The 21362-nt window shown below is 38.7% G+C and overlaps 1 protein-coding gene across 1 annotated transcript; it reads left to right on the plus strand.

The window, feature by feature from the left end:
- Positions 1–12: 12 nt before the first annotated feature.
- ass1 (argininosuccinate synthase 1) lies at positions 13–21112 on the plus strand. Its single transcript, XM_056745638.1, has 15 exons — positions 13–119; positions 653–777; positions 1963–2031; positions 2107–2295; positions 3740–3796; positions 3871–3945; positions 5137–5207; positions 5315–5345; positions 10385–10475; positions 13678–13762; positions 13859–13923; positions 17108–17239; positions 19047–19203; positions 20795–20860; positions 20971–21112. The coding sequence occupies exons 2-15, from the start codon at positions 676–678 to the stop codon at positions 21017–21019; spliced, it is 1239 nt and encodes a 412-aa protein (XP_056601616.1). The 5' UTR covers positions 13–119; positions 653–675; the 3' UTR covers positions 21020–21112.
- Positions 21113–21362: the final 250 nt, after the last annotated feature.

The raw sequence follows: 21362 nt of genomic DNA on the forward strand, positions 1-21362 counted from the left end.
CCTGGAGGGGCGGGGCTGCGTGCATGTGCGCTCCTGCGGAGTGAAACGCATTAGCGCGTTAAAAAGCGAACAGACTTGCTCGAGAAGCGTGTGATCAGAAATTAATCTTTTATTTCCTGGTGAGTTTCAGCTTCTGTATTTCTTACATGAATTACATTATTTAAAATTACATTTTTGCCATTGGCATTTGTGTACATTAAACTCGCAGCTTTTGCAGGGGAAACTAGTTTTACAAACAGATTGTTGTCTACATCAGAAGAAATGAAAGAAAAGATGTTTTAAGCTGTAACTTTTCTACGGTGACCAAAGTTTAACCATAATTTAGTGAATGTATAGGAATCACAATTTAACTATTGTCTATCTTCAGTAACCACAGTTTAACCATAATATTTTAAGTAGAACTATAGTAACCATCAATTTACAGTTTTAAATTAAGTAGTTATACACATGGTTATTAATCTGCAAAAAAAGGACAAAACACATGGGTACCAAACTGGTAAACACCTTTTAAAATGAAAAATGTAATTTTTGTTATCAAAGTGTTCTTTCACAATACCTTAATGCTCTCTTAATTTCCAGCTTTCAATTTCAATCTTGTGTTTTTCATATGATGTCAGACCATTGGAGCTGATCATACTTAATGTGTTTTTAGCAAAAGTCCTTTAAGTGCCAGAGATGTCAAAGGGCACGGTGGTCTTGGCGTACAGCGGTGGTCTGGACACTTCTTGTATCCTGGTATGGCTCAAGGAACAGGGTTATGATGTCATCGCTTACCTGGTAATTTACCTATTCTTTTGTTTCGCTATAATTACCAAATCATGTAGTTGTCTTAACAGATATAACAATTGCTTACATCAGTTCCTTCTGAGAACCACAATTAAAGTCGGGTATAACAGGTAATACTAGTAATATCTAACATACTGGTTTTGTTTAACCGTTGTCATATGATTCATGAATAATCTTAACCTATAACATGAACTCGTTGTTTAATGGAAAATCTGTGTTTTTCTTTAGGATAATGTTTCCTGAAGTTAATCTTTTCACATGTCAGACTCAGACACATTCACATAGGTTTGAATAAACTTGCTCACCAAGCGCTTTTTCCTCCTGTCTGACTTCTGAAGTCATGCGTGAATCATTCTCTGCTCTCGACAGCGATACAAACCGCACGCTGAAAGAGAGAAAAACACGTGTAATGCTCATACTCAAGCTAAAATGAGAAAACACAAAAGAAATGGACCAGAGGTAGAAATGGAGAAAGAGAGAGAGAGAATTAGATAGTAGTTATAGATGAAGTTAAGCAGGTAGACGTCTTGTTTGATTGATCCTAACACTGTAAGACTAACACACGTTACATCATAACAAAACATATTGTTAAACTAACATATGTTTTACTGATTATCTGGTGATTGTACCGTCAGGATACTATCTAGATTCTGCTCCTCTATCTAGGAATTTCATATTAATAAATCAGTTTTTGTGAATGTGACAACACATGCTGTCAAGCTGCGACATGACAAACACTTCAGAGGCGTGTAAGTGCGTGTTTGTGTGAAGTTTGTCGGTTGTGTTTGTTTGATTATCTAGATGAACAAATTTGTTTCATGGACAAAGGACAAGCACTGACGTGTATGTGCGTGGGCTCTCTTAAATCTGGCAAAGTGTGAAGAGTTTGTTATGTAATAAACTGATTTGTATTCTGTTCCTCGTTTGTGTTCATGTGTGCAGTTTAACTCAAAAGGGGAGTTATATACGTGACAGATTTACTCTGTGTGTTTAGTGTAGAGTAGTTGCGTGTGTGTTAAGAAACATAATTTGAAACCATTATAATAAAAAACCACCAGAGGAATATCATGATCCCTTTGTAAATACAACACGCAGAAATCCATCAGCTGACCTACACAATCGTCTTTCTTTGACCTCTGACCATGTTCTGCACAAATTGCTTATTTTACGTTGCAGGCCAACATCGGACAGGACGAGGACTTTGACGCTGCCCGCGAGAAAGCTGAGAAACTTGGTGCCAAGAAGGTGACCGCCAACAAACCCCGACCGTTGACTGACACTCATTGAGTGCATTATTTGATACGTTTCTGTGTGTTTCAGGTTTACATTGAGGACCTGCGTTCTGAATTTGTGGAGGAGTTCATCTGGCCGTCTGTGCAGGCCAACGCCGTATATGAGGACCGCTACCTGCTGGGCACATCTGTCGCCCGGCCGTGCATCGCCCGACGACAGGTTCGGATCGCCCAACAGGAGGAGGCTCAGTATGTTTCCCACGGGGCCACTGGAAAGGTGCAGACGTCATGAATGTTATAACCTGCTTTAGGGTCTAAACACAAGACGGGAGAAAAAACAGAAGATGTCGGAGTCAAGATGTACACAGCATTACTGTCCACATGAGCAGAAGAAAGAGTCATGCAAAGGCTAATGGCAGTGTTCAGTTCTGACTCTGTTTGTTCAACTTTGACCACTAGATGACAGCAGCTGTCTTGAGATTTGACTGAGGTTTTCTTAAAGCATCAGATGCTGTCTGTGGTATAATTCCATATATGGGTGTTTCTGCAACTACAGGCACTCTTGACTACAAAAATCTACCCCTTAAGTGTGTATTACATACAAAACGGTCAACAAAATTGGATGGAGACATTAAGATTTTAATATTTGTAATTAAAAATACTGTAAACATTGAAAATGTGCTGCGGTAAAGACATGTTGCGGAAAAGTCATTTTTGCTATCGCCGCTAACTGGGAGCTATCAAGGTCTCCTACATTGGTTTTGAATCTTATATGAATTAAACGATAATACACATTTATTTTTAAAATGTAGTTCAAAGTACAGAATTGCTATGGTGTATGGGAAGGATACACCATATATAATGATGCTTGCTAAAATGTCTTAATAAAAGCCCTTTTTCAGTGATGCGGTAAGGACTCAAAAGTGTGGGACAGGCACATTTACTTGAAAAAGTCATAACAATGATCAGTAAATAATACAAAAAATGAAGATGCTGTAAATTAAAATGTATACTAAACAATTCTTTTTGAAATAATGATGAATTGTAATTAAATTAATTTATTTCAAATGTCACAAAACCTTAAGTAGCACAGGAACATTTTTAGTAAAAGACAAAAATACATTGTTTGGTTCAAAATTATAGATTTTTATTTTATGCCAAAAATCATTAGGATATTAAGTACATATCCTCTTCCATGAAGATATTTAGTAAATATCCTACCTTAAATATATAGAAACTTTATTTTTGTAAGTGAATGGCCTGCCACAGTGCCCATGATGAACAACTTCATAGTTGTTTTTTGCACTCTCAGATTCCTGAGTTTTAAATGATTGTATCTCAGCCAGATAGGGTCTCATTCTAGCATCTCGTATATCAATAGAAAGCGTATTTATTCAGCTTTATTCGAGAAATTGACCCATAAGACTGGTTTTGTTGTCTAAGGTCACAAATATTTAACATTGTGACCAGAGTTGTGGGACATAATGGCGTTTGGACCTATAAATGCTTCATCGTTTTATTTTAAATCACATTAATGATTTAGTATCTTTTTTGTGACATTTATTGACATAAATCGAAAATGTCACTGCCCATAGTTGCAGTAACGCCCATGTTTGTTTCAATTTCTTCTGAAAAATCTTAATTCTTTGAAATCCCATGTAGTTTACGAAAAACCTCATACACGAGAAAACAATAACAATCATTTTTTCTTGTTTTACCAGGGAAATGATCAGATTCGATTTGAACTGACATGTTACGCTTTGTACCCTGAAGTGAAGGTAAGTTGTGTTTTTCAGGGTTCATCAGCTTCTATTCACTGTAGAAGTTTCTTATTATTTTCTCTTATTGTCAGATCATCGCCCCGTGGAGGATTCCACAATTCTACAACCGTTTCTGTGGCAGAAAGGATCTGATGGAGTATGCTGAGGTGTGGCAGTCAATAATCATGAGATCCGAGTCCAAATATCTTCAGTTTAGATCACAGTTGTTTCACATTTTGGGTCGTTTAACTGGGTTCTCTGGATTTTTATGCGTTCTTCACTTAGTTTCTGTTTTTCTTGTATTATGCTAATCAAACCCGTCACCAGGATGCATGTCCAAAGAAAGCGGACGAGACTTTATGCTCCGAGTTAAATGTTTGTCTGTATGTGGCTTTATTGGAAACTTGATTCACAGCAATAATATTTTTATTTAATTAATTTTTCCAAACTTGCCTCTTCTTTCAATCTAATGACATGTGGATGACTGTTGACCAGCAGAGGACGCTCATCACAAGCCAATGAACATCTGAGCTCGATTCTTCCAGCTTAGATGTTTTATTGCTCTGTGTTTATTTGTCATGTACTATAATGACTAGGAATAATATGATGGGCTATATAGTAAAATGCATGGTACACTAAAATTATTTAATTTTGGAATAACCAAAAAAGAATATTTTTTAAAATAAATGAAAAATACACAATTTAGAAAATTAAAATTTGTATAATCGGAAGACTTTGGAAAAGTAAAATAAAGATAAACGAGAAAAAATTGTATACACTTAATGTTTTGAGTTTCACTCCAGACATTTACTCACATATATTTTTATGTCGTTTAAAATGTGAAGAGTTTGCCTCCAAATGAAAACACTGTTTTTAAAAATTGTTAAAAATCATGTTTTTTTATTGTGCATTCAAATGAATATAAATCAAACCGCACTTGGTTTGTTTTGATTTAAGCCATAAAAAAATACAGCTAACTAAAACAATAAAAACATGATTTTTAATATCTCATTCTGGAACCAAACTCTTCATATGTCTCCACAAGGTCGGCAGAAATCTTTGATAGCATTGTGGGAACCAGCCAACAGTCTTTATGATAAAATAAGATCAAAGATTTTTGATCAAACTAAATGTTTTATTGTTTATTTAAAAATGCTGAATTTTTTGGCTAATTGTGCAAAAACGATCAAAAGTAAAACACTGTTGGTTAGTCAAAGCATAAATTCCAATGTTACATTTGTGTTATTTCTAAAACGTTTTCATGAGTTAACTATTATTTCGAAATGTTGATCAAATCTTAGTAAACCATTAGCTTTAAACCTTGTAGGTAAATCTTTGGTTTTGTTTACTTCTCTCAGAAACATGGCATTCCTGTACCCGTCACGCCGAAGGCTCCTTGGAGCATGGATGCAAATCTCATGCACATCAGGTGAGGACGACCCTACAACACATCCACAAAACCATCTTTACACTTCTGAAAGCTTCACCTGCCGGTCTGCACGTAAGACTAAAGTATGAAGTGTGTTTTATCAACAGCTACGAGTCTGGAATTCTGGAGAATCCGAAGGTAAGAGACCACCTGCTCGCGATCTTCTGTACTTACAGGATCTTTAATGCTGTTTAAAAACATAATACGAGTTTAATCAGGTGAAACTATTTTTTTCATTTTAAATAATTTTAACGATTTTTCAACCTTTCCACTTCTATCGCAATGCCACACCTGCAGTCTCGTATTTCTGAAATTCTTTGCTCATGTGTTTTCATTTTGTCTGTCCAAGTACTATAGTAACATCAAGGTATTCACACAGAATTCGGAGCTGAGGTATCAGAAAAAGGTCCTTAGTTTATTTCCAAAGTCTGTTTATAACGTTAATAACTCCCGAATGAAAATCCTGAATGGTTCATGTGACCTCTTTCTCTCGGGTCGGGCCCTGAGACACAGCCGCCCATCTCTTTCAACTCAGGTTTCATGGTCTCTTGTGGAAGAGCAGAGGACACACAAACACTGAACTGTCACCCAAGTGGTTCGGGGTAATCTGGGATTTCATGGGAGCGAGATGGTGCGAGTGCGATCCAGCTGGGCCTCCGGGGTGCCCGGCTCTTCGGCCGAGAGCATTGTTGGCCCCGGGCTTCGACGTGGGAGGGGAGCCGGTTCACCGTGACGCTGTCATGTTACCGTTAACAGTCTCATACAAAAGAGTCTGTCACGTTCACTGTGTCCTTTCATTTCTGTGGACTGGAGAGAGACGATGAGCTTCTTATATCACCTTTGAAATGCAGGAGGACTGCCTTCCCTCAGTCTGAGCAGAATTTATACATATCAGATTTGATCCTTCAGCTTTCTCACCTCGTCTTCTCTTCACTCGTCTGTCTTTGTGGTTTTATTTGTTTAAATTGTGTGAGTCAAACGTCTTTTGCTGTTCTGTGGTTGATCATTGGTGCAGTTCTGGTGCAGAGATGTGAACCGGTTGTTTGGTAAACACAAAGAAATCTTTGGAGAGGCCGAGGCTTCGAGAAGATGAGCGGCTTTCTGCCTGAAGGGAAATGAAATCTGTCCGATTGTTTCTAGGACTGATGCGTGTCGGATGTATTGCTTGAATGCAAATATTAGTGTGCGTTTCTACATGTGAGATATTCAATAACGCACCTTATTGATATTGTGCACAAAATACACACTCGCTTCTTTGACATCGATTTTGTAGAACTTCTGACACAAATAAAGAAATTACCATCAACACGATATGTATAAAAAACTAATAGTTTACGATTTATCAAATTGATTAAAACACAACAGCCTATAGATTGGTTGAAAAGGTTCTTTAGGATTGTTTTTTTTTATTGGGTTGAAACGGTTTACATTGGTTTTCATTATTTAGATATTCAAAGATTTTTTCGCGAGCTGCCAAACTTGATGTTGAGTTTTTTTATTGAAGCTTAACAATAAAAGTGCTTAAAAGGTTGTTAACAGCGATGGCATGGATGAAGCATTTTTGGGTTCCACAAAGAACCATTCAGTCAAAGGTTCCTCAAAGAAGCATCTCTTTCTTACTTTAATATAATCTGGAAAAACTTTTGTTTTGCCACAAAGAACCTTTCGTGAAACAGAAAGGTTCTTCAGATGTTAAAGGTTCAGCATTAAAGAACCTTTTGAAGCACCTTTTTATTTAAGAACTCGTGCCAAAAGCTGCGACCCGGCGATATCCCGCAATATGTAGTTTATATTGCCCGTTTTTATGTCATCTCTTTCTTGATTTCTTATAATCTGAAATAACATTTTTTCGCCACAAAGAACCTTTTGTGAAACAGAAAGGTTCTTCAGATGTTAAAGGTAAAAAAAAACGTGATCGTACAATATACCCTGACAACTATTCTCGATATATCGCCCATTTTATGTCATTTTTTTGTTGTCGTCACATACCTAGTTTGTAGTTTCGGTCATTTGAAAGAGTTCGAATTCAAACATTCGTCGTGGATTTGAAAAGCAAAGGATCCTCTCGTGTTTACAGATTCCTATTTTTCTCTTTTCAATTTACCAACAAGTTAGCGCTTCAGTTCCAGGAGACGGTGATTTAAGTGTCACTTCCAATCCAGTGGTCAGGAATCGCTCTGTTACTTCATCTCCTCACTTCATTCTTTCCACTATCTGACATCTTCTTTCTTCATCCTCCTCCTCCGGCTCGGGGCTCTGATTGAAAGCAAATGAGGCAGCTAACATGTGGAAAGAGAGAGATTTACTTGCTCTAAGTTCATGCAGCGTGTGGCTTTCAGCATGGCTGCTCATCTGCCTCGCAGGACAACAATATACAGAGAGGTGAATAAAGCCACATCGCGCTGCGTACCGGCGACATGATGGTGCCGTTCACGGGCCATTTGCCACAAATGCGCTCTGTCTCTCACTCTCTCTCTCTCTCTCTCTCTCTCTGTGTGTGGATTATTTCTACTTTTGCTTCTCTTTCAGGGTTACGGGGTAAGATCAGATCCACCAGCGGGGGTTTAGAATTGAAATTCATCGATCCCATCACATTATATCAACGCCGGTCCCGGAGCAACCGACATGAAGAGGCGAACTTCACCTGATTCTCAAATCTTTTGTCGCTCGGTGAACGTTCCCATCAGAAATCGGAGCACGATTCTGCTCGAATTTCAACGATCCGATGGCTCCGAATCCCTCACGCTTTTAACGGACGCGTTTTGAGTTCTTGATACGACACTTCAAAGCATTCTGACTTGCTGAAGAAACGGCGTTTCCGATTTCTACCCGTTAATTTCATCCTTCGAGACAGATGTTCAAATGGCTTTTAGTGCCATGTCGGCACACGTCTGGTAGTTTTAGGCCGGGACGGATCGAAGTGAAGCAGAAAATGGGGAATGTGTTGTGATGGCGTTTAGTTAAAGCGACACGGCGGTAAAGAGCGACAGAGATTAGTTATCAGATGATGATGTTTGTCTGGTAAAGCTTTCCATTTAAATGCACCCGGTGGTTATTTTGCATAGTTCCCCTGCAATTTGTCTCAGCTCAGGACGCACGGACTGTCATCTAACTGTAATCTCAGGTAATTGGCAGGGGTCCGGCCGTCTGACTGACAACTCCCCCCTCTCACCATCCCTCTTAAAACACACACACACAAACGTGCAGCGGGCAGAACGAACTGACCGACTTCACCAAGCACATTTCACTCCTGTGTGAGGACTTTTAAAAATGTTCTGTTTACTCTTTCTCATGTTCTATGAATGTAAAATTCTCAAAGTTTTTTTTGGGGTGTGCAAAAATAATGTAATTTTTGCTTTTAAATTATTCCTCTCCATTTCTATATTGAGCTGTTTAACGTTTGTGTGTCTGTTAACATGTACAGTTTTAATTCTCAAAGGGTTTTTCCAAAGCAAAGAAACATTAAATCAAAAATTTGTACTCAAATACAGTTTAAAAGAAAAGATACAAAGAAAAGGTGTATATGTTTTTATAAAGACACATCAGTGTAAACAAATCTCACTATCACTCTCTCTCACTCTCCCCATCACTCTCTCTCCCCATCACTCTCTCTCTCACTCTCCCCATCACTCTCTCTCCCCATCACTCTCTCTCTCACTCTCCCCATCACTCTCTCTCCCCATCACTCTCTTTCTCTCCCCATCACTCTCTCTCTCACTCTCTCCCCATCACTCTCTCTCTCACTCTCCCCATCACTCTCTTTCTCTCCCCATCACTCTCTTTCTGTCCCCATCACTCTCTCTCTCAGTCTCTCTCACTTTCTCTCTCTCCCCATCACTCTCTGTCTCTCACTCTCCCCATCACTCTCTGTCTCTCCCCATCACTCTCTCTCTCTCAGTCTCTCTCACTCTCTCTCTCTCCCCATCACTCTGTCTCTCACTCTCCCCATCACTCTCTCTCCCCATCACTCTCTTTCTCTCCCCATCACTCTCTCTCTCTCAGTCTCTCTCACTCTCTCTCTCTCCCCATCACTCTGTCTCTCACTCTCCCCATCACTCTCTCTCCCCATCACTCTCTTTCTCTCCCCATCACTCTCTCTCTCTCCCCATCACTCTCTCTCCCCATCTCTCTCTCACTCTCTCCCCATCACTCTCTCTCTCACTCTCCCCATCACTCTCTTTCTCTCCCCATCACTCTCTTTCTGTCCCCATCACTCTCTCTCTCAGTCTCTCTCACTCTCTCTCTCTCCCCATCACTCTCTGTCTCTCACTCTCCCCATCACTCTCTGTCTCTCCCCATCACTCTCTCTCTCTCAGTCTCTCTCACTCTCTCTCTCTCCCCATCACTCTGTCTCTCACTCTCCCCATCACTCTCTGTCTCTCCCCATCACTCTCTTTCTCTCCCCATCACTCTCTCTCTCTCCCCATCACTCTCTCTCTCACTCTCTGTCTCTCACTCTCCCCATCTCTCTCTTTCTTTCTCTCTCTCACTCTCTCTATCACTCTCTCTCCCCATCACTCTCACTCTCTCTCTCTCTCTCTCTCTCTCTCTCTCTCTCTCTCAGTCTCTCTTTATTTCTCTCTGTCTCTCACTCTCTCTCTCTGTCTCACTCTCTATTTCTCTGTCTCTCTCTCTCTCACTCTCCGCGTCACTCTCTCTTTCTTTCTCTCTCTCTCTGTCTCTGTCTCTCTCTCTCTCTCTCATTATGAAGGGCAACAGATCAAACACGAAGCTTAACAGAGTAGTAAACCTCATTGATTGTTGTTGTTTTATTTAGAAGCTTGATGCTTTTCGAAGGTTACTCGTCTACGTGTGTGTGTACTTGTTTTTGTACAATTGTAGGGTCCAAATGTCACCATAATGATAGTAAAAGTCGATGGATGGTCCCCACAGTTCACATGGATTTTTAAACACACCAAATGTTGTTTATTTTAAAATGAAAAAGTGCAGAAAGTTTCCTGTGATGGTTAGGTTTGGGGTGTTGGGTTTGGGCAAGGCAATATAGTATATAGTTTGTCCAGTATAAAAATCGTTACGTCTATGGAAAGTCCCCATAATGTATAGAAGCCTAAGTTTGTGTGTGTATCATCTGATACATTCACTTGTTCTGATGTTATATGTGTTCATACAATCTGTTCTCCAAGTACAAAACATTGTTTTATTGTGATGTTTGTCAGAATCATCCGCCTTCAGATCTGTATCAAATGACAAAGAGCCCAGAAGATTCACCCAACGAGCCAGACCTGCTGGAGATTGAGTTCAACAAAGGTGTGTGTATGTGTGCTTGAGTGAGTGAGTGAGTGAGTGAGTGAGTGAGTGAGAACACGTATGTGTGCCTGCGCCTGTGTGTACTGGACTGACCTACATCACAAGATTTTAAAGTCCTGATAATGTATTAAGAGTAGTGGTTCTCAAACATTTTTGTTGGAAGACCTCCTTTGTGTAGGTTGCATGGCTTTGTGTCCTCCCAAATAAAGATTTGATGATCTTATAATTACATTTTTTTATTAAACATTTAATTTAATGTTCAGGGATACAATGCTGAAACATCAATTCTTTTGGGTTGGGGGGCTTATTTGTCTAATGTCTGATTGCATAAAATGTTTTATTCGTTTCTGTATTTCAAAAATGCCACAAAATCTGTTGCACCCCACGGATCTATCTTGGGGCCCCACCAGTTTGAGAACCACTGATGTAGTGTATTCAGGTATTCATTATGAGAACATCCCTGCTTTCAACATAGTTTAAATAGCTAAATGAACAAGCCAACAAATAAACAAACTCAACTATTTTTATTGCACATATAAAGATACAAAACAGTTTCGGGGGATAGATCTTCACCCAGCATAAAGCCATGACATGTAAAGTCCTCGTGATAATGCATTAATGTGTTGAGTGAGTCCCCTAGTTCTGTCCCTAAATACATCTGAACAAATAAAGAAATCTCATGTCCTTTAAAGGGAGACAGTTAGATATAACAAACGTAAACTATTATGCATTATGTGTAATATTCAGCAATCCACATTTTCCATATTTTGGGACGTTTTACATCACAGCCAGATTTATTCACACTTCTGATGATTATCACATCCATCTGATCCGTTACACACACACTCACACTCTTCGTGCATCCAACCTGGGAATGATTGTTAAAGTTTTAAAGTTGTCTTTGGTTTGATCCATCAAGAATGTTTCCCATATTTCAGGCATCAAAATTTCAATGGTTGTGTGGGTAATGTGATTCTATCAGACAGCGTTGTTATTGTGCGCTATGATCCTGTTTGATGGGCCATCAGTATTCATAGATATTTGAACACGTCTATCTAGTGTGCATGAGAAAAGCTGGTTTAGCCATTCTCACAATAGACCCCCCCCTCCGTCAGCCCCCCTCCTGTAAAGAACTGCTCCATCTTTTTATTCTGTCCCCTCTTTTCTCTCCGCACTTTCACAGAAGTTTCTCATTGATAAAAAAAAGAATTTAAACCTTTTCCCTCTTGTCATTTTAACCAGGCTCTCCTGAACCCTCAAAAGGCGAACGAGAGAGCGAGAGGAAAAATGTAAAGAAGTAATTTTTCCTACAACTGTGTCTTCTGTGCCATTGTTGCTTTTCTAAGGCAAAAAAGGGACAGAGTGAGTGAATGCGCTCCACACGGATAGACCGAGACACGTTGAGAGAGAGAGAATGTGGAGAAGAGAGAGTCGGTGTTCACGGAGTGTTTAATTTAGTTGAACTTTTAATCTAATTATTAACTATCTGAAGGGCGCCGGGGCTTTGTTGGCTGATAGGGCCTCTGCTTTTTTGAGTGTCCTGTGAACCCGGGTCTTTGGATATGGGAACGATCGGTCTGACAAAAACATCTTGTCTGAAAATATTTGTCAGAGGAGTAGTTCTGAATATTCTGCCATTATTTACTCACTTACGTGTCAGTCCAAATGCCCAAGATAGTCTCAGAATCCATCCATGTTACCTCTTTCCCATCCAGGCTTTTTAAAAAAAGTTGCCACTCAGAGAAAGCATTTTTGAACATTTTCACTAGAATGTGAGGGCTCACAGCACATTTTTTGTAAAGAATATATGGACGATTAATATATCAAATGAACTAACAGAGTCTCTGCTTTTAAACCAAAGAAACCGTATTCTTCTATTTTCATTTGTTCCTTTTTTATCACCTCTTAAATGAGGGTAGGTTTCTTCAAAAATGCATCGTTTTGATTAAACAGCTGAGATAATTTGCTTTTATTCTCAAAGAATCCGCCCAGATTATATATTTTTTTTTATTAAAAACAGATTCAATATTTACCACAAAAACAGATTCAATATAAACGTTCTTTCCAAAAATGTCACCTGCTGTACAACAGTACAAACACAGATTGCCACTCGTCTTTGGCAGTGCAATTGTATTTTAAATGACGAGATAACTCATCAATGGAAGGGAAAGAGTTAAAGAAAAATCAGTCTAAAAGTCACTTTTGTGCGTCTGCCATTAGAGATTGAGAAGAGATGTCAACAAATGTGTCAAACTGAGCTCGGATTTGTCACGTCTGCTTCAAATCAAGATTATTTGACCTTGATAAACTATACATTCAGTTACACTTGATCTTACTTTTTTAGTGTTTATTTTCTCTGAGCAAAGTTGATACTTGTGAATGAATCACAATTAAATCTCCTGAGAAAATAAAGAGCAACATCTCAACATTTTCCTTTACGCGGGAATGAAAAATCATGCTGTAACAAGTAAAATGTTTGATTTGAGAGTTGCAGTCGAGGGAAAGATTTCTCTCTTTTTCTCACACGAAGCTCGCGTGAATATAGTTTGTGATATATACTGCTTTTTGAATTTTGCATTTTCACATCACTCTCAAGGACTTTCACACGTCATAGCTTTACATGTAACAGTATGAATGGGCGACAGGGAAGCGGGCGTTCGTGTGATGATTGGCAACTGTGAGCATGCTAAATGCTAATGAGACCCGTGTGTGGATAGAGACGCCCATCTGAGTCTTTTCTTTCCCCTTCAAAAGTCTCTCCGGCCTTTTCTTTCCTCTAACCCCACAATCTCCCCCTCCGCCCGATCCATTCACATCCTCCACCTCTGACCTCTGAGCTCCTCATTTCACGCTCGGAATAAGTCGACTATTGACACTGATTTATTTATGAGACTTAAATATATTTACGCGGACAGCGGAGCAGAAGATTTTATCCGACTTCTTTAGTGTTAGATATGCAGTGGACCCCAAAAAAATCTTTCTGTCCATCTACATATTTAGTCAAAATCTGTTTTGGAGATTCTCATCAAACATTTTGATTTTAGATTATAAATGAACTTGTTTATCCGTGCATCTTTCTTTTATTATGGACTTGATTCACTTTGCAGTTTTATAATTATGAACTAAAACCTGAAATTATGCATAATTTAATTTCCATTTTAATTGAACTCTTTCTGAAATAAGTGTATTTTTAAACTTTTAGGAGTGCCGGTCAAAGTGACTCATGTCAAAGAAGGAAAATCCAAACACACCTCGCTGGAGATCTTTAGTTACCTCAATGAGATCGGGTGAGCACAACCCGCTCTGAGCATCTTTGCTGCGACGGATGAATATTTTGTCTTTTATTTGTTTATAAATGACTGACGTGTTCTCTTGTGTCACAGTGCCAAACACGGCGTGGGCAGAATTGACATTGTGGAGAATCGATTCATCGGAATGAAGTCAAGAGGTGAGAGATTTCAATCAGAGAATCAAGATGTCATTTAAAGCTTGATCTGATCTGTTTATCTGACCAATGGCAGACGAGGGGCGGAGTGTTTGGATGCAGTTATTGTCGGCTTTACTTAATAATAATGATCACAGTTATGTTTGAAATGTCTGTCTGGATGTCTGGTGCGCATTTACAGTTTGTGAAATAACCCCCATTATTTTACGGAATTTTACTGTTTTTTTTTTACAAAATTGTTATGTTTACAAGCAAATTTACAAGAAAAATGGGGAAAACTATTTAATACATTTCGTTGTACTCCTTTTACTGTAATTTTACAAGAAAAAAAAAATTAACGGTCTATTTCAGTTTCTCCAAATCACAGAAAAGTTAAAAATGTACTGATTTTTTTTAACCTCCTTTCAAACATTTTCTGAACAGAAACCTCTCGTGCTCTTTGTGTCACAAATTCAACGTCTTTTTGTATTTGAATTGTGCTTTAAAAGTGTCTCTCAGCGGGTCTCGGCTCGGGTTCGGGACCCTGTTTTCTCCGGCGCTCTGAGCTGTGACAGCATGCCCCCCACAACGCAGTGATTGGCAAATAGACTTTTCTTTCTGTCTCCGACTTCACGGCGGAGTGGCAGGTAGGAATTGGAAAATACGGAACGCTGTTTTTTTACCCCGACGGTTCACAGCAGATCAGACTTCTGAGGAGAATTTGGAAGTCAACGTTTAGGACGTTCAATAAAGACACTGCGTTCTCGGCCTCTGACAGCCTGTGTTTATTTGACACGGTCTAACAGAATGAAGTCAACTCGGGTTCTGTGTGTGCGTGCGGTTTATTCTCACGTCACGGATGCAGTGATTTGAAATGCTTGTTGACAGGTGTTTGACACAACAACAAAAACGCATCGCAAAACTGCCGGCCGTTCTGAACATGTCTGAGAGCAGATTAGTCTGAAATCTTTAAATTATTTCTGTATTTCATCCCTACGTTGCTGTTTATTTCTAAGGTTTATTAGTTATTTAATTCATGTATTCATTTAACAGATTATTTAATGAAACAAGTTTATTTAAAAAAAAAAATTATAAAAAAAAAATGAATTTGAGCGTTTTAACTATTCTGCAGATTATTATCTTAATAAAAAATAATAATTGCATGTTCTGGCATTGTTGACTGATAATACAATCTGTCAATTAGTCAGTTATCACATCAATTAGTCATTTTGCCTGTAGTCCCATGTATTTATTTGTGATTAATAATGCAATCGTACTTACTGTTGTGCTCTTCAGTTTACACATAGAATAACGATAGGAAAAAGAAAAGTAAACGCACAAAAAAATGGAAAAACAACTCTTCACAATAAGACCCAAAGGTGTGAAAACAATGAATTGTCTTGTGGAATATACAAATAATATTAATGTTATTATTTGAACATCTTATAGACATCAGAGCTCTATCCGCTCATGTGGTTTATTAAAGGGGAAGTTCAACCAACACTCGAAAATTCTCTCATCATTTCTTATCTCTTATGTGGTTGTAAATCTGTCTGCGAGTCTCTCTTCATTGGAACACAAAAGAAGATATTTTGAGAAACGTGGCTGTGTTCATACAACGGGAGTCAATTTGTGAGATTATCAACATTCTTCCAAATATCTTCTTTTGTGTTATGAAGAAGAGAGAAACTCGTTCAGGTTTGGCATTACGTGAGGATGAGTAGATGATGAAAGAATTCTCATTTTGGGGTCAACTATCACTTTAAGATCTTTAAATCAGGTGACAGTGTTTATTCAATTAAATTTGATTTATACAGCGCATTTTACAATGTTGCATTGTTTCAAAGCAGCTTTACAGGAAGAAAGACAAAAACAGACTACAATTTAGTATTAGTATTTAAAAAACAAATATGTTTTAGTTAATGAAGTGTGTGTTTGTTTTGATGTGTTAAACCCGCATTAAGCCACGGTCCTACCTGAGACGCTTCTGCACAGACAACAGTGTGGAATGCTAATGATAACACACAAACACACACACATACACATCTGAACTGTTTAAAGGTGAGTGAATGTAAATGACGGATCTTTTGTCTTTATAATCTAAACTGCCCTTACTTTCATCTCCTGAGATTGTGAAGCTGAAGATGAGTTTTATCAGAGCGCTTGAGTCTTTAAATCTCCTCCAGTAAAGCCCACAGACTCTTCGTGGATCAGATTCCCACTTTTCAGGATTTAAGAGATGAATGATTTGCTAAGCCGTGTTTAGGGGATGAGCTTTGACCATTTAGGTGTTTGGACCGAGTTCTGCCCTGAGGAGACGGAGATTGTTTTACACCAAACACTATGAGAACACAAACATTTTCTGTAGATTTTCTGGAAGAAATTGTTGCTGTTTTTTATTGTGTTTGTGTGTTTTCATTGTGTGTGTGTGTGTGTGTGTGTGTGTTTATTTGTGTGTTTTCATTGAGTGTGTGTCTTCATTGTGTGTGTACATGTGTCAGTTTGTGTCCCTCAGTGTGTGTTTTTATTGTGTGTGTGTGTGTGTGTGTCTCTCAGTGTGTGTTTTCATTGTGTGTGTGTGTGTGTGTGTTTTCATTGAGTGTGTATGTTTGTTTTTTCATTGAGTGTATGTATGTGTTTGTTTGTGTGTTTTCATTGAGTGTATGTATGTGTTTGTTTGTGTGTTTTCATTGAGTGTGTGTCTTCATTGTGTGTGTACGTGTGTGTGTCCCTCAGTGTGTGTTTTTATTGTGTGTGTGTGTGTGTGTGTCTCTCATTGTGTGTTTTCATTGTGTGTGTGTGTGTCTCTCAGTGTGTGTTTTCATTTTGTGTGTGTGTGTGTGTGTGTGACAATCAGTGATGTGAATGTGTGTGATTGGAGCAGTTTGAGTGACGTGACGTTTCTGACGGATGTGAATCAGGATTCTTTTGGTCTGTTCTCGACTCTTTGTCATGAAACCTTTGGTTGTCTGTGACCCTTTATGTGTTCATGTCACACACACGTGTGAAGGGTGTAAATTGCAGGCTGCTGTGACCCTGACAGAAGATTATTGTTGTGTCAGTGTGTCTGTCAGCCAAATGAGGACTCCCATTCACATTTTGGGGTCAAAGAACTAGCCGGATTGTCTTCAGGGGTGTAAAGCGCCGCTGTGGGTCATCATCTCTCTGTATGATCTGTCAGTGAAGGTTTATTTATTCTCCCGGTCAGGTATCTACGAGACGCCTGGAGGAACAATCCTGCATCACGCTCATCTGGACATCGAGACCTTTACCATGGACCGGGAGGTCCGCAAAATCAAACAGAGCCTCAGCATCAACTTCTCCGAGCTCATTTATAACGGTACACACAGAACCAGAGCTGACAAACACAACATCACATCTGTCTCACTCCTGTCCTGTCTGTCAAGCTGTCTTTCTCTCAGCCTCTGTCTCTCTCCGTCTGATGTGTTGTCTGTCGTCTCTCAGGTGTGTGTGTGTGTAGTGAGCAGCAGGTCTCTCTTCGCTCCTCCTCTGTTATAATAGGATTTGGGCCATTAGCAGCTGATTACTGAAGCACTGCAATTAAAGCGGCACGTGAGAGCGAGGGGTGGTGTCGGACAGCGAGGGGTGGTGTCAGACGGTGAGGGTCTGCGGCTCAGATTAAACTCATTTGAATTTTACACTGAGAAATGAAAGCCACAGAGACCTGCTTCAGTCACGTCCCACAGAGCGACTACATCACACACCTGTGGTCCGTCTCAATACATCACACACACACGCACACACAGTATGTTTTCAGAGATGAGCGTTTTCTGTATCAACAAATTCACTTGCGGATCGAGTTTAGTATAGAATCTCGCATTTGTGAGTTTCGCAGAGGCTTTATCCACAGTGACTGTACATTTGATCAGTTTTTGTGATTACGGGGATTCAAACCCGTGACCTTTGTGCCGCTAACGCACTTTTGAGCTAAAGTTACGCTTGAATCTATAGACCACTGAACACCGGTCCAGAAGCACTTCCGCTTTCATTTGTACTTGATATCATTACTTTTTATTGATTCATTTATACATTTTTATTCATATTAATATTTTTCTTTTACACATATATATTCCTTCTGATTTAAATTCATTGATGATTTAAAAAACCTACATTTGCGAATAAAATCCTTTTATTTATTTTTTACAATCTTCTTCATAGTTTCCATACTTAATATCCATAAAAGAAAGACTCACTTCAACCTCTTTTTTCTCCTTTAACCATAATCGACATTTCTAGAATATTTGCAGTTTAAGAAAATCTGTTCTGTATTTTCTGGTAATAAATTACAAAAATTACAATTAATCGTTTCAAGATTAAATATAATCTTTAGAAACTCTCCAGATGGATAGATATCACATAAAATCTTCAAATGTAATTCTTTAATTTTAGGGTGAACAAGAAGTGAATGAAAATGATAAGATTTCAGACACTGATGTAATATAACCTGCTTTTGACAGCACGGTCGCGGACATTCGACATAACTGTTATCTTGTGGCTTCATGGATTGCTTAATAAAATGGTAAAGTCCTTTTAACGTTTATTACTTTTAATATATGTTTTTTAAAATAAATAAAGCACCACTGTCTACAACATTAATTTGATCTGTTTATTCTCAAAAACACGAAAATCAATTGTTGTCGACTAGAACAAAACAATCAAGCGCTCGTCGCGTGTTGTATCATGGGAGATAGTGAGTGAGCGAGTCAAATGTACACTCAAAATCAGAGTGCATTGTGGGTAAAAAAATAAACAAATTTAGGGAATAAAGGTTTTGGACACCACTACAAAAGGCGGACAACCAACATAGCGCACTATATATAGGAGATGAGGAGCGGTGTAACACACAGCCTGATACGATCACAATTTCGAAACTAAACTGATTTGTTTTGCTGCCTTACCCAATGTGGTTTAAACTTTTGACCCGTTAAACTTTAAATGTCTGTGCAAAAGCTCTCGGTGATATTCTGTTTTCTAGATAAAGCTTATTTTGTAACAAAAGTTCGGTCTTAAAGCTAAAATTCATGTGTGTAGCACAAGACATGTATGTAAAATAGAATGCATACTTTGAATAAAAGCAACAGAGTGCTCAGTGTTTGGTGTGTGTGTCTCTCTCTCTGTTGACACAGGGTTCTGGTACAGCCCGGAGTGTGAGTTTGTCCGTCACTGTATCCAGAAATCACAGGAGAACGTCGAGGGCCGTGTGCAGCTCTCGGTGTTTAAGGGTCACGTGTACATCCTCGGCCGCGAGTCGCCCAAATCTCTCTACAACGAAGAGCTTGTCAGGTGAGACGCAACGTGCACATCCTCATCCTGGACAAACCAAAAAACACCAAATGAAGACGTCTTACATAAGCTATACATGATATGTCAAGACAAAGATGAATTAGAAATAGACAAACTGTTTTTATTTACACTGAAAATCACGAAAAGTTTAGTTTTCTGATCATTCTTCGGTCAACGGTCCTGTTTAAATGCTACGAAACATATATGTATCATTGTATAATGGTATTGCCACCGGACACCATCACTTTACCACCGTACCATCAGCACAATGTGTTTTTTTGTAAGGCACTGACCTCACACCTTGTGTAAATGGACGTTGAGATGGACATCGTGTGTCTGTGTGAACAGTGAGCTCATTCAGGTTTGACCCCTCAGGGCAGCTCAGCTCATCTCATCGCTGACCGGAGCGCCGGTCCATATGCCCGAGCACCGCTAATGGCCCTGTCGGCCGCGTTTGGGGGGAAGTCGCGCGTTTCATGCCGGTTAAGCGTGGAGGCGTGCGGTTGAAAGGTCGAACTCTTTCCTCGTCCCCTCATTCTGGCTCGAGGGGACAGAGAAGCTTCTAGGGAAAGTGTCCGGTGAAGAAAGCTGACAGTCCAGTCGGGAAAGTCTAGGGACATAAAAGATGTTTGACAAAATCCTGTCTAGGTGGTCGGTGTGGATGAGTTTTCCGGTCATCCAGAGAACATTAAACATTGTTGTTATTATTGATAATAATTGATTTACATTTCTGACCGACCAGAACTAAAGAGTTCAATTCAGTTTTTATTTTCTCTTTTTTTAACAAGCCATCTTGTTTTATGAAGTAGTGAAGAAGATGAAAAGTCATGGAGTGATTCTTCCAGTAAATGATTGTTCCGCCTCCTAAAGTGTAGATATTGGGTTATAATACTCAGTATCAGGATACAAATCTAACTTTAATCTAATCTAATGTCTAATGATATATATTATACGTAAATGGGTTCGCTATAAAAGTCATTGGAAAGTTAAAGACAAACATATTAATGTGCCATCATATTACATTTTAATTGCAAAATAAAAAAGTGATTTAAATAATACATAAATCCATAAAAGTTGTAATTGTATAATTTCCATAAAAATATAACAACAGTATAGTATATACGTTTAAGGAATAGTTCACATTCATTATAAAGATTGTCATTATGTACTCGCCCTCTTTTCATGTCAAACCTGTTTGAGTTTCTTCCTTCCGCAGAACACAAAAAGAAGATATTTTGAAGAGTGTTGATAATCAAACAGCACTGAACCTCAATGACTTGCATTGGTTTTGTGTCCATAGAATTGAGGTTAAAGGGACCAAAGTTTTTTGGTTACCGACATTCTTCCAAAATTACAGATTTATTTTATTTCGAAGGTGAACTATTCATTTAAACCTTACAAATATGAGCTTTATTTTTTAAATATTATTTATATATTTCATATAATAATAATATACAGTATATATTATATAATATATATTTATATAAATACTGTTATTTCATTTTCTCCGGATATTATTTTATTTTACATTTATTTTTATTGTTCTACGTTTGATAAGTGATTCAAAGTATTTCTTTGTGTTTCCGGACAGTATGGACGTGCAGGGAGATTATGACCCGTGTGACGCGTCCGGCTTCATTAAGATCAATGCGGTCCGGTGAGTGACACCTCCACAGAATGGATGGGATTCGAAAGAGCGTGTTTATGTGTTTCATTCAACATTTACACTTCTGTCGTTTTTTTTACTGTTTATCTCGTGTGTTTCAGGCTTCGAGAACACAACCGTCTTCAGCGAGCCGCTCACCAGAAGCTCTGAGTTTGTTTTGAAGCATTTCAATCGTGATCAAGCTGTTATGTTTATCCGTGACGTCGCTCGCCTACAAATGAATAAAAACACAGAAAGTTACAAGCAGTGTCTGTTGATCTTTCAAATGGATGGCCTTACATTTAGCTGTATGAGTTTGGTTGGTGCGTTTATCCAAAGTGACTTCAAGCCATCAGAACCCGTGACCTTTGCATTCTAGGGATTGATACTCGCATCTTAATATTTTTTCACCGGTTTACAGTCACGAAAGTTTTCTCCAACGAGCAGCTTTTTATATCAGCCGTCACACCATCACTGTGTGACATCTGTGATCTCAAACCATGTTTTCTCTTCC

Source organism: Triplophysa dalaica, chromosome 4 (assembly GCF_015846415.1).
Source record: "Triplophysa dalaica isolate WHDGS20190420 chromosome 4, ASM1584641v1, whole genome shotgun sequence".
Lineage (NCBI taxonomy): Eukaryota > Metazoa > Chordata > Actinopteri > Cypriniformes > Nemacheilidae > Triplophysa > Triplophysa dalaica.

Coding starts and splice junctions, on each gene's coding strand:
- ass1 (XM_056745638.1), top strand. CDS start 676: ATGTCAAAGGGCACGGTGGTCTTGGCGTACAGCGGTGGTCTGGACACT. Junction 10,476..13,677: donor GGAGATTGAGTTCAACAAAG/GTGTGTGTATGT, acceptor TTAAACTTTTAG/GAGTGCCGGTCAAAGTGACT. Junction 20,861..20,970: donor ATTAAGATCAATGCGGTCCG/GTGAGTGACACC, acceptor CGTGTGTTTCAG/GCTTCGAGAACACAACCGTC.